The 12,393-nt window shown below is 39.1% G+C and overlaps 1 protein-coding gene across 5 annotated transcripts in view; it reads left to right on the top strand.

Moving 5' to 3' along the window:
- KIF1B (kinesin family member 1B) overlaps positions 1-12,393 on the top strand; it is a 133,888-nt gene that overhangs the window by 88,373 nt on the left and 33,122 nt on the right. For 3 of the 5 annotated variants that reach the window (XM_036352801.1, XM_036352802.1, XM_036352803.1), the window contains 5 exons: positions 2,420-2,513; positions 3,468-3,616; positions 5,191-5,369; positions 6,050-6,187; positions 7,382-7,630. In XM_036352801.1, coding sequence (XP_036208694.1) covers positions 2,420-2,513; positions 3,468-3,616; positions 5,191-5,369; positions 6,050-6,187; positions 7,382-7,630 — 809 coding nt within the window. The remainder of the gene's footprint in view (positions 1-2,419; positions 2,514-3,467; positions 3,617-5,190; positions 5,370-6,049; positions 6,188-7,381; positions 7,631-12,393) is intronic. The other 2 variants (XM_036352804.1, XM_036352805.1) reach the window with 1 other exon arrangement.

Genomic DNA, 12,393 nt, shown 5'->3' on the forward strand with positions numbered 1-12,393 from the left:
CTCTCTACCTCTCCCTTCCTCCTTTCTACTCTAAAATCAGTGGAGAAATATCCTCAGGTGAGGATTAACTAAAAAAAAAAAAATGGTTAAGATGGTAAATTTTATGTATTTTTTTAAATATATTTTTATTGATTTTTTACAGAGAGGAAGGGAGAGAGATAGAGAGTTAGAAACATCGATGAGAGAGAAACATCGATCAGCTGCCTCCTGCACATCTCCCACTGGGGATGTGCCCGCAACCCAGGTACATGCCCTTGACCGGAATCGAACCTGGGACCTTTCAGTCCGCAGGCCGATGCTCTATCCACTGAGCCAAACCGGTTTCAGCAAATTTTATGTATTTTATTTACGACAATAAGATAATGGGGGAAATAAAAAATTAAAAAATCCTCAGTCCTGTGTGGTAGGCAGGTCAAATATTAAAATCTTCATATTAAAGATGACAAAAGTGAGGTTTTGAGAGGATTTAACTTTCCCAGAATTATCAGACTAGTATGCAGGTGCCAGGGGCAGAACCTAAGCCCTTTACCTGCTAGTTTAATGTTTTTTAAGTGTGTTTAGATATCTAACAAAGCTGTGTTGCTGGCTTTTGCTCACTGCCAGCTCCACTAGAGAGAGAAAGCTTCCTTTGTGAGACTACATGATAAATGACTAGAGCCTTGAGAATATTTGCACCCTCCCTAGCATTGCCATTGGGAGCTCCTTTTGTGATGGAGTTTGCTAGCCAGGCTTTCAGTGGAGTATTTGGAATACTTGGAAAGCTCTGGAGTATTTGGTATGTGACTTAGAGAGCTCGGTTTGAAACAGGACATAGACTGGAACCCTCTGTCCCATGACAGCCTCTACTAAGGTCCCTCCCAAGAAGCAGGAGATCTGGACAGTACATTTTAAAATGCTGTGCTCATGCTATGGTTTGGTATTTTACTATGCCGAGGTCTCTCTTCTTAACCTTACTTGTTTTATTTTTTAAATGCCAGCGTTTTTCCACTAATAAATACTACAAGCATTTTCTCCCAGTCTCTCCCCACCGTGTAATTTTGATACCTCAGATATGTGGTCTATCTGTTTACATATGGTATGTCTATTTGTGTATATAAGAAGAGTACATTTTTTTATCCCTCAAGAACAATTCTTTGCTTACTTCGGGGTGATACTCTTATTGAAATGCATGGAATAGATGGAGAAACAAAGGACAAATCTGATTTGTATTATAACAATACATTTTGTATTAGCCTATGTAATAAAGAGATAATATGCAAATTGACCATCACTCCAACACACAAGATGGCTGCCCCCATGTAGTCAAAGATGGCCGGCAGGGGAGGGCAGTTGTGGGTGATCAGGGCAGTTGGAGGCAATCAGGCCAGCAGGAGAGCAGTTAGGCATCAATCAGGCTGGCAGGGGAGTGGTTAGGGGGTGATCAGGCCAGCAGGCAGAAGCAGTTAGGGGGAGGCAGGCAGGCAGGCAAGTGGTTGGGAGCCAGTAGTCTTGGATTGGAGAGGGTGCAGGGTGGGCTGAGGGACACACACCTTCCACATGCACAAATTTTCGTGCACTGGGTTTGTAGTAATAGTATATTTAAAAATAAAGTATCTTTACTGACTAACTAAATGCAATCAATAGATTATTTCAATCCTAATAGCACTGTGATCTTTTGGTTCCCTGAAGGCTAAACTCACCCTCCAGCTACAAAGTCAGTAATGTTTCATCCACAGGGAAGGGAGTTCAGATGCTAATTTTTTCTCATCTAAACAGCTAGACAATTGGAATTGTTGCTGGTACTGGTGAATTTAATCTTTTTCAGTATTGTTTTTTTCTAGAATTGCTTGATATGTAAAGATACTACTTAAATGTTTTTTAACATTTAAGGGACACATGCATTTTCCCCCCTCAAAATCCCTCCTTTCTCTACCACAAACCCAAATAAAGAACCCTTGAGCCCTGGCTGGGTGGCTCGGTTGGTTGTAGCATCTTCCTGTACACTGAAAGGTGTGGGTCAATTCCCCAGTTGGTGCAAGTATGAGAGGCAGCCAATCAATGTTTTTCTCTCACATTGATGTTCCTCTCTCTCTCTCTCTCTCACTCCCTCTCTCTCTCTCTCTCTCTCAAAATCAATAAAAACATACCCTCGGTGAGGATTTTTATAAAAGACAGAACTCTGGAGTCTGAGGGAAGAGAGATTGCAGTTAAATTTTTTTCTTTGTAACATTTACCCATTACAAACTATCTTGTGTGCTTTGTAGGTTTTTCTTTCTAAGTATTTATCTGTATGTCTGTCTTTTTATCATTGTTTTCTGCCTCTATCTTCTCTCTCTCTCTCTTTTTTCTTTTGCTATCTCTACTTTTCCCAATATTCCTTCCCTTTTCCTTCCCACTTATCTCCTCTCTCCTACATGTTGTCTCCTTTCTCTTTCTTCAGGACTATGAGAGTAAATTGCAGGCCTTGCAGAAGCAGGTTGAGACTCGATCCCTGGCTGCAGAAACAACTGAAGAGGAAGAAGAGGAAGAAGAAGGTGAAATCTAAAGACTGACACTTTCCTGTGTATATCTTTTGGATCTATATTATCAAATTAGTCCTTTACCTGTGATCAGAGCTGGATTTGACCATAGTTGACCCTACTATTTATTGACATTTCACTGCCAATTTGAAGATGATTTTTTAAAGATGCTCAATGCTGAGAATCCAGGCTGTAGTCTATGAGATGGGAGTGGGATTGTGAGCCTCAGAACACAAGATTTCTGAGTAGTCTTCATATAAACCTCTGGGGCAATGTACTTGTACTGTCCGGTATTACTGTACGTATGAAATTCATGTATATTGCAGATAAACACAGATCTTAATCTTTGTTAATATGTTCTGTTCTATTTCCTGGTTTATGATTTATGTCAGGGATTTTCCGTTGAGGACTTAGGAACATATCAATGTACACTAAATGTACCTCTCTTAATTCTTCCAGAATTTATTAGCCTTATATTACAGTATAAACATTTGTCACATTTCACTTCTCTACTCAGCCTCTCAGTAATATGAGGTTCCAAAAGAACTTTGAAGCAACTCTTAATTTATGTGCTAAATTCTTTATTTTTAAATATCTAGGTAAAATATAAGGCCTTTTCCCCCTGTACCAGAAAGAACAATAGATGTATATGGCATTGTACAATATCCTAGGGGTTTTTCTATATTATAATCCACACATTAGAGATACTCTTTTTAAAAAAGAAGGAGAAATCTATTTCTTTGATGTATTGTTTTAAAATAAACAGGATTTTCAGAAGTTTTCTGAAATGGATATACAGTTGTCATAATCAACAGAATCTAGTAAGCTTTACAAAAAGTAGGAAAACAAGAGCCGCTGGCTGGAGAAAAACTGGAAAATGCCGTACTTGATAAAAGTGATGAGTAGAAGAGGATATAGTTTCTACATGGTTATGAGGTCACAACAAATATACTGCATTTGCTCTTTCAGTTCCTTGGACACAACATGAATTCGAGCTGGCCCAGTGGGCCTTCCGGAAGTGGAAGTCTCACCAGTTTACTTCTTTAAGGGACTTACTCTGGGGCAATGCTGTTTACCTGAAGGAGGCCAATGCCATCAGTGTGGAATTAAAGAAGAAGGTACGGAGGGAGTGAGAACACGCACCATCGGGAGGCAACGCTGAGCCTGATACGCGGTTCATGGTGCTCATCTTGAAATAGCCTTTCTCCGGGTGAACTCAGTTGCTTTTGGCTTTGAAACAGATTTATATATGACTTTATTTAATATGTGTGCTCGGAACATAATAGGTACTAATTATATTATTACATGAAACTTTAAAAACAACACATTTTCTAGCTTATGGTATTTTATAAATAAGGAGGCTGTATTCCTGACAAGAGCTAGAGAAACATGTTAGTAGAAATATGCTTCTCTTGGGTTTCTGACATTTTCAGTTTTCTTTTAGTTTTTACAGTTAAGTCTGCACCTAAGTCCCATGTGCCCCCTCCTATTCTAGGACCTCAGAGGCGGTTTTGTGGAATGGACAAGCGCATGTGCTCTGCACCCAGACAGCCAGGTTCCAGTCCCAGCTCTCCTGGTTGTGAGGACACTAACAGCCCTGTCCTCCGTTCCCTACACAATGGGCTTGGCAACAATGCCTGCCACCCAGGGATTTGTGAGGGATGGGAAAGTGGATGACCCACTGTTTAGCAGTGTCCTGACTGCTAAGATTACCGGGGGGTGGGGGCGGAGGGTGGGCAATATTGTGTAGTAGGTAAGAGCACAGACTACCTGGCTCTGGGCAAATTCATCTCGTGTTCTGAGTCTGTATTCTAGTTTGAAATAAGGGGATAAGGAGTCTTCATTCATAATCTCAACCACCCATCTCATTTTGTAATTATTTACTAATAACTCCTTCCTTCAAGTAGACTAAAGGAAGGCAGGGGCTATGTCTTGCTTTCCTTACTGCTGTACGCTAGCATTTAATTAAAGATTTATTGGTGAAAATAAGATAGGAGTGAGGATGAATGACATGGTGCATGGAAAGCACTAGCCATGTAGTAAACACTTGTAAGAGTCGTAGTTGTAATCCTCTGAATTTAACATTGAAAACTGTGACATGTTCCTCTGGACCTACCCATTAATGAGAGACTAGATAGAGATACATTCTTGGATCTTTTGTTTAAGTTCTACAGAAGTCTTTATGCAGTCAACCAAATTATGTATTGCAAATTTAGTTTGTGCAAAAACACTGCCAGGAGAGAAAAGGAATCTTAAAATAGCATAATTTGACATTAGAATTATTCTCTATGATGAGTTTATAAGTGGCCAGTTTTTTGTTTGTGTGTGTTTTTTCCAGTTAATCACAGCTGTTTGTTTAGTATATACTATATGTTCATTTTTTTTATTTACATGTGTGTTTTTTTAAATTGATTTCAGAGAGAGGGGGAGAAAGAGAGAAACATCAATGATGAGAGAGAATCATCTATCAGCTGCTTCCGGCACACCCCTCCTAGGAATCAAGTCTGAAACCTGGGCATGTGCCCTGAGCAGAAATCTAACCATGGCCTACTGGCTCATGGGTCAGTGCTCAACACTGAGCCACACCGGCCGGCAACACGTGTTTGACTTCTTTTCCATTGGGCATGATTATATCACCTCATCAATGATGCTTACATGCTAAAAACAAAGGCTGTTTTTTGTTTTCATTTAGGTGCAGTTTCAATTTGTGCTGCTGACTGACACATTGTACTCCCCTTTACCTCCGGAATTACTTCCCACTGATATGGAAAAGACTCATGAAGACAGGCCTTTCCCTCGTACAGTGGTGGCAGTAGAAGTCCAGGATCTGAAGAATGGAGCAACACATTATTGGTCATTGGAGAAACTCAAGTATGAAAACGTTATTCATAAGGCCAGTTGTTTTATTTAGGAAATAGTAATGGGCTCAAGTGGGCTCCTTCAGACTCTCCTCTCTGAGGTGTTGCTATTGCTTCCTTTTTTGTGCCTCTAAATGCTGTCACTGGCCAGGGATATTACTCTCCATCTGTTTTCTCCTAAGTGAATGAATCCCACTCAGCAAACACCTTTGTCATTTGTAGATGGGATTTAAATTCATACTCCATAAGCCCTCTTATATTTTAAGTGTTCCAATTTTATGGTACCTATGTATGTCTTGGATCTAGTAAGTATTCATCTTCTCTGACCTGGAACTCAGGATGACCAGTAATGTAATAAACAGGAAAGTTATAATGTAGCTTCCTATGCATTTAGTATGATGAGGTGTTTTTCACCATTTCAGTGTATTTGAGATGTCACACAGCATTGAAAGACATTTCTCCTATGACTCGGTGGAGGTTAGGTAGCCATTCTTGATTTTTGGTGGCTTATCTCTAGACTCAGACACTTTGGTTACTGTTTTGGTTTCTGTACTTTTGGTCTTTCATTTTGTTTAATATCATTAAATAGTGGGAGGGTTTTAAAAAGTTTTTGCATGGAACATACTTCCAAAGTGAAACTATTTCATGCCATCTTGTGATATTAACCCAGTGCACTTTATGTTTACTACATAGGCAGAGGCTGGACTTGATGCGAGAGATGTATGACAGGGCAGGTGAGATGGCCTCCAGTGGCCAAGACGAAAGCGAAACCACTATGACGGGCAGTGATCCATTTTATGATCGGTTCCATTGGTTCAAACTTGTAGGAAGGTATGTGATGATTTTACTTGATGTCTTCCTTTTAAGTAATGAATGGTTTTATTTTAATTGGATAAAACTTCAGCTTGTTTTACAGTAAGTTAAAAGCAAAAGAGTATAAAACAGCCCCACTTAGAATTGATCCACTCGTACACAGCCACTCTGTATATGTGTCATTTGGTATATTTCCTTTCAGGGTTTTTTCCCTCAACATGTATATTTGTTTAAGTCTCAGACTTTCAAACCAAGTAATTGACAGTCTTCCCAGACTCTCAACTCATTCACAAAATGACTTATAGTTGAACAAGATAGATTTAAAGGAAAAAGACAACCTGTATCTGTATCCTACAGTTTGATATTGTAATGTGACTGACAACTTAACGTACTGCACCCTCTGCATGATCTGAAATGTCCTCACTTTTTTAAAAAAGCAGTTCATCTCACTTTTGTCTTTGCCAAGGGTGAATTAGTTGCACGTCATGTTAGTCCCCATGAGCCTCTTTATCATATACATACTTTTAAAATTTAATGAAAACAGTGCCCTGTGAGTCCATATTGAGTCAAGTTCTTAGAGGTTTAGAATTTAAAAAGCAGAGAAATACAAGTTTTGAACTTAATTATTTCAGAATTTAAATTGTTTTCTATTGCAAAACCTTTCTGACAGTTTTGAAGGACTTGGGTGGGAAGGAAGAGCTGCAGTCCTAGTATTTTGAAAAATACGAAGTCTTTTCCACTCCACTCTGGTAGTCGACTGTTTTTAAAGAGACGAATTGACCAAACATTTACCCATGCAAGGCACATCCTTGCTTTGCGATATACCAGTTCATCCATTTTGTTTTCTGCTCCCAGATGACATGGGAATTGGAATAAAAATTTAGACCTTATTATTTCGCCTAATAGTGAGTGGCTTCTTAGAGGCCTGGCTGCTGATCTTTTGTGCAAATGGAGAATAAAAACGTTCCAGAGCACATTATTTACCTGGGATATTCTACTCATGTGTTTCCTTTGCTTTCTTATTCTAAGGACCAGTCCTTGTTCCCTTTCACAAACCAGATGATTTTTGCTTATTTTATCCTTTTGCTTTTCCACTTGCTTTTATTGTGTTGATTCTTCAGTGGGTTCTGTGCTGTTGGCACCAGTGGCTTCCTGTTTAACCAACTATTCCTCTCTTTGGCTGTGTCAATCCGCGTCTTACCTGGTGTCTAGCTCCCCCATTTTCCATGGCTGTGTGAATGAGCGCCTTGCCGACCGCACACCCTCCCCCACTTTTTCCACGGCTGATTCCGACATCACTGAGCTGGCTGACGAGCAGCAAGATGAGATGGAGGATTTTGATGATGAGGCATTCGTGGATGACACCGGCTCTGACGCAGGGACGGAGGAGGGATCAGATCTCTTCAGTGATGGGCATGACCCGTTTTACGACCGATCCCCATGGTTCATTTTAGTGGGAAGGTTGGTGAGGTTACTGTGAGAAAGGCCAAAAGGGACCAGCTCTTGCTCTAAACAGGCTTCTTGTGCAATTTTGGATGACCTTGCTTTAGCCAGTTCAATTCATGACATGCTGATCTGGCTAGTGTTTGTAAGGTACTGGGTCTACTTGGTGCAGCAGGCATATAAGGCCAAGAAATCATTTGATCTGGCCCTGCCAAGGCATTAGGGGTGAGTTAATTAAATGTTTGACCAAATATAGCGGGCTCAGTTTTAAGCTGATAATTGTGTATGGCCCTCGGAGGATGTTATAAATACCCGAATGGCCCTGGCAGAAGAAAGAGTCCCACCCCTGCTCTACCTGGAGGACCCCTTGTCTTCAGTTGCCCAGTAATACTGAGGGAGGACGCCCCAGAGGAGAACGTGATTAAAGCGAAGAGTCAGAGGTTACAGGGTTGAAGAATGGTATTTTGCCAAATTTTCCCTGTTGTAGGAGTGCGAGCAAGGAAGCCTAGGTGACAGCTTGAGAAAGAGAGCAGAGAAAGCCCAAAGCTAGGCTAAATGATTTGTGGCATCAGCAGGAATCAAGAGGACAAAGATGAAACGGCAGTAGTATTAGGTTTTACTTTTTGCTTTGTCTGTGAGTCCAAAAAAGAATCAAGAACACCAAGTTTCCTTTTCATCTAAAACAGATGCCTTTCTTTGGCCAGTTTCACTGAGCCTATCTATAAATCTTTGGCTTCTGCTAAACTTTTACCTATAGGCTTTGTAATGATGAATCTCATAAAATTATCGATTGGCACCATCAACAATGGATACTTGTTCACCAGTACATGAAACTGCTTTGTGTTAAGTTTAGTTCACCAAACAGGCATTGTCTCTGGCTCCATCTGTCAGTGATGCAGAGCCCCCTGCCCTTGTTCCTAATGCTGGTGTCTTTGTCTCTATCCAGTCTTCACGCTGAAGTAATTTTAATCACAAATTCAACAGAGCAGCACGCACTGTATCAACCAAAAAGCATGCCCAGGTTTTAAGGTATTAAATTTAACTTTAATGGTTGATTAGAACCACTATTGTTAAACCCTTTCAGAATAAGGGAATTATGTCAGTGTTAAATGGATAAGCACCAGTTATCTACAAATTAAAGTGTAGTGAGTCCCCTGACCCAATAGAAACATAAGGTCCTAACATTTAGTTCATAGTGTGGTGTTAGTTAGTTGGTGAGAGCTAAATAAATAACGTAGAAGATAATCCCTGTTATGGAAAGAGGGAAAATGAAAGCTTTCTGATAGAAATGAAAGTCTGAATTATGGCTATTGGTAGTAATATTAGCCTCAGGGGTTAACAGTAGTGAGGAGACATTCACTCAGTTTACCCAGGAATAAAGGATTATGTAGCCATGAATCTTGTTTTCTACTGGTGTATTGCCAGGAATAGATGCTAAGAATTTCAGAGAAGCCCATTTATATTACAATTGAGAAAGGTCATTCTGTATACAAATAACGGGACCATGATGCTCTCTTTACTTTATGGCTACGTGTATCCATCCTGCACTAAGAGGGTCAGAAGTTTGGACAGAACCAAGTTTCTGTCCATAAACGGTTTGGTCCTGGTGCCAGTTGCTCAGCTTCTAACTCCGCTCACTTAAGTTCTGCACCACCGCACGGTGAGGATGGGAAGAACACTGACCTGATAGTCAGGAGGAGCCTGGGTCCTAACTTCGGACAGGCTACCTAGACTGAGGCCTGTCGGATTCTCACAGAGCCCAAGAGTTAGAGAGGGAAAAAAGAGCCTTAATGCCCTTTGTCATCTTCCAGATTCTGCCATCCACACTGGCAAAATCCTGGTTAAGAGAGCTACCCAAAAGCATTTGTATTGTGAGTCAATTGTGTAGAAAACTCAAGTCACAAGCCCATTTAATGTGAAATTTACTGGCTTAAGATATATGTATTATTTTTCTATAGTTTTATTCATTTTAATCATATCAGATTTAAGTGAAGATAGAAAGCAATGAACTCTACTTTGATTTTCAAATGGAATCTTTATGGAGCTATGGCTCAGGAATTGACCTTTCTATTTGTTTGGGTTCCCAGGTTCTAAAACTAACTTTGGCCTGCAAGAAAGAGGTTAGAGGAGGAAGTGAAATCACAGCAGTCAGTAAAGTGAAGGATAGTTCTTTATTTTCACTCTTGCCTGCATTTCTCATCTGCAAACAATTTATAATAGTGCAACATCCCCTAGTTATAGAATGGTCATTGTGCATGCATGGGGAGTAACTTCTTTCCTGTTCTGTGACTCACAGGATTGGGTTTCTCTATTGGCATGTAATTGCAAATACAATTCACTTGTAAAATTTTCCAGTTTCTTGTGAAAATTCCATTTGTAAGTTTTGTTCTTTGGCTGCCTCCAGTAAATTTTTATATGAAAATAAAAAGAGCTTGTCCCTTTAGCTATTCTCTTATGGCATGCTTGGATATTATGAACCATCCATCATAATTTGGGATGACATGTAAAATATTTAAGCTACTTTTCTGGGTTAAAAAGGAGCAAAGGATGGTTATTCTTTGATCTCATTATCTGAATTGACATTCTTTCTGTAACCAGAACCATAATCATGTTGATTTTTCTTATCTTTATGTTGACAAAATTTGTTTCCCTTTTTGATATAACTTCACAGAACTTACTGCTAATATATCTTTTATATCTTTTCCTCTTTCATCCCTGTTCTCCTTCAGTCTGCTAGGTCAGAGTATAAGGACTCTCAAGAATATGGAGTAATTATTAAATACCAGTTCAAAATATCCATTGAGTTTTTATACAGCATTGATACTGACTGCCACTCACATAGAATTAAAGATTTCTCTTCTCTAAAAGGAGACATCTATAACAATACTTCCATTCTTCCACATTTGAGATAGCCTTTGCCGTAGGAAGAAAGGAGAGTCTTGTGTGTAATGTGTACTCAAACCGTACTTTATGTAATGTGCATGTGTGAACATATATGCTGTGCCTTCAAGTGGTAAGCTTTTTTAAAATTAAAAACAGGAGTTTCTGTTTTTGAGTAGCTATTTTTAAGTATAAAAAGATAACCATACAAGTTAAGTAGAGTTAAGAATCTAAACATGTTCTATGTAGTCAGTGTTCATTGTGAGAAAGGCTTAGAAAAATCAACTTGATATAAAGTTGGATGGCTTTGCTTCTCTATCTCTGGTGGGAACCATTTTTCTGGAAAATCTTCTACCTGTACATAAAGACAGAGGACAATTCCTTTTCCCATTTACTTATATATTTAGATGTTTGATCACCCACCAGTGGCTAGCAAGACCAGACATGGTTCCTACCCTAATGGGTTTACAGTCTGGTGGATGAGACAGACAAATTAAATAATCACATACAGAAAGAAATGTAAATCCTAACCAATGCTGGAATCATGTGTTACTGAGATCATATAACATTGGGGGGACCTATCATGAGAGATCGGTATTTGGGATAAGACCTTAAGATGTGGAATTAAAGGCATGAGGTGGGTAGTGGAGCTCAGAGAGGACTCTAGGCAGGAGATGAACATGTGTGATGGCTCTTTATGGCCAAGGCTTTGAAAGTGGGCACGTCTGGCTGGAACGCCATTAAGAAATGAGTGTCTTCTTGTCTGTATACTGACTTTGAGAGTGAAATTATCCATATGGTACCTTATGCCAAATTCTTAGTCTTTAAATTATGTCACAGTAGTTGATGTTTGAGAGTCTTGTTTGTAATTTTTTAAGAAGACTTTTCAGTTTTTAATTTTTTGTGCAACAAAGCTTTAACCCTCTGTTTCTTAGCATTGCCCTCCCCCACCTTTGGAGCAGACTGAAAGGGAAGTAGACATCATTTGATCTGATTTAATGTTCACTTGCTGTTATTTTGTTATACTTTTCATTCATATTTCATTTATGCTCTTAAAGTTTTAACATTTGTTTTTCTGTGGTGTATTTTTTCTATTTTCAGAATTGTTTTCATTACTTTGAGCTGAAATCCCACAAATCCACTCATCTTCCTTTTCTCTTTGTCTTAAAGTAGATTTTTCAGAGCATAAATAAAAGCTAGCAGACATGTGTCACATTAGTTATGTTTGATTTATTGATGCAAATGTTTACTCTTTGTCTTGTCTTGTGTTCAAAGATCAGCATGTACCAAGTGGGAAGGCAGGAGTAACAGTAGGAACTAAATGCTATTTTCCATTCACTAATGGGAATAAACACTCTCAAGTTTTGTGGTCACCAGTTTTTATTACTTAAAAATAAAATCAATAGTCCCAAAATGATGAAAGAAGGAAAAAGAATACAAATGTGATCAGACTTTGCCAGTTTCTTTGAAGTAGAAAATGTTAGGTCCGTAACTTACCTTTGTATATGCATTTCTGAATTAGGTTTTGGACCTAGGAGTAAAAAAGCAACCTTTAGCTGCCTTCTCCCTGGGCATTTATCTTGATTCCCATCCAGAGTTTCCTGTAAACTGGCTACTCAAAAACTTCTGGCTACAAAGCTTTTCCACCCATATGTGTTGTAACCCTGCCTAAAGATAATAGTCATTTCTTAGAGTAAAATAAAGACCCATAACACTGTGACTTGAAATCTATTTTAGACCTATTAACTATATTTCAGTCACATTCTTTTGCCTTTTTCGACTCCTGATTTCTGTTTTATCTATTGGGAAAAACAAAACAAACCTCTTTATAATTTCTTACATTAAAAGGTTAAGTCTTTAATGGGCTCCCTTTCCCCACCCTTAGCACTGTTTATACACCA

The sequence above is a fragment of the Myotis myotis genome, unplaced genomic scaffold, assembly GCF_014108235.1.
Source record: "Myotis myotis isolate mMyoMyo1 unplaced genomic scaffold, mMyoMyo1.p scaffold_m19_p_2, whole genome shotgun sequence".
Lineage (NCBI taxonomy): Eukaryota > Metazoa > Chordata > Mammalia > Chiroptera > Vespertilionidae > Myotis > Myotis myotis.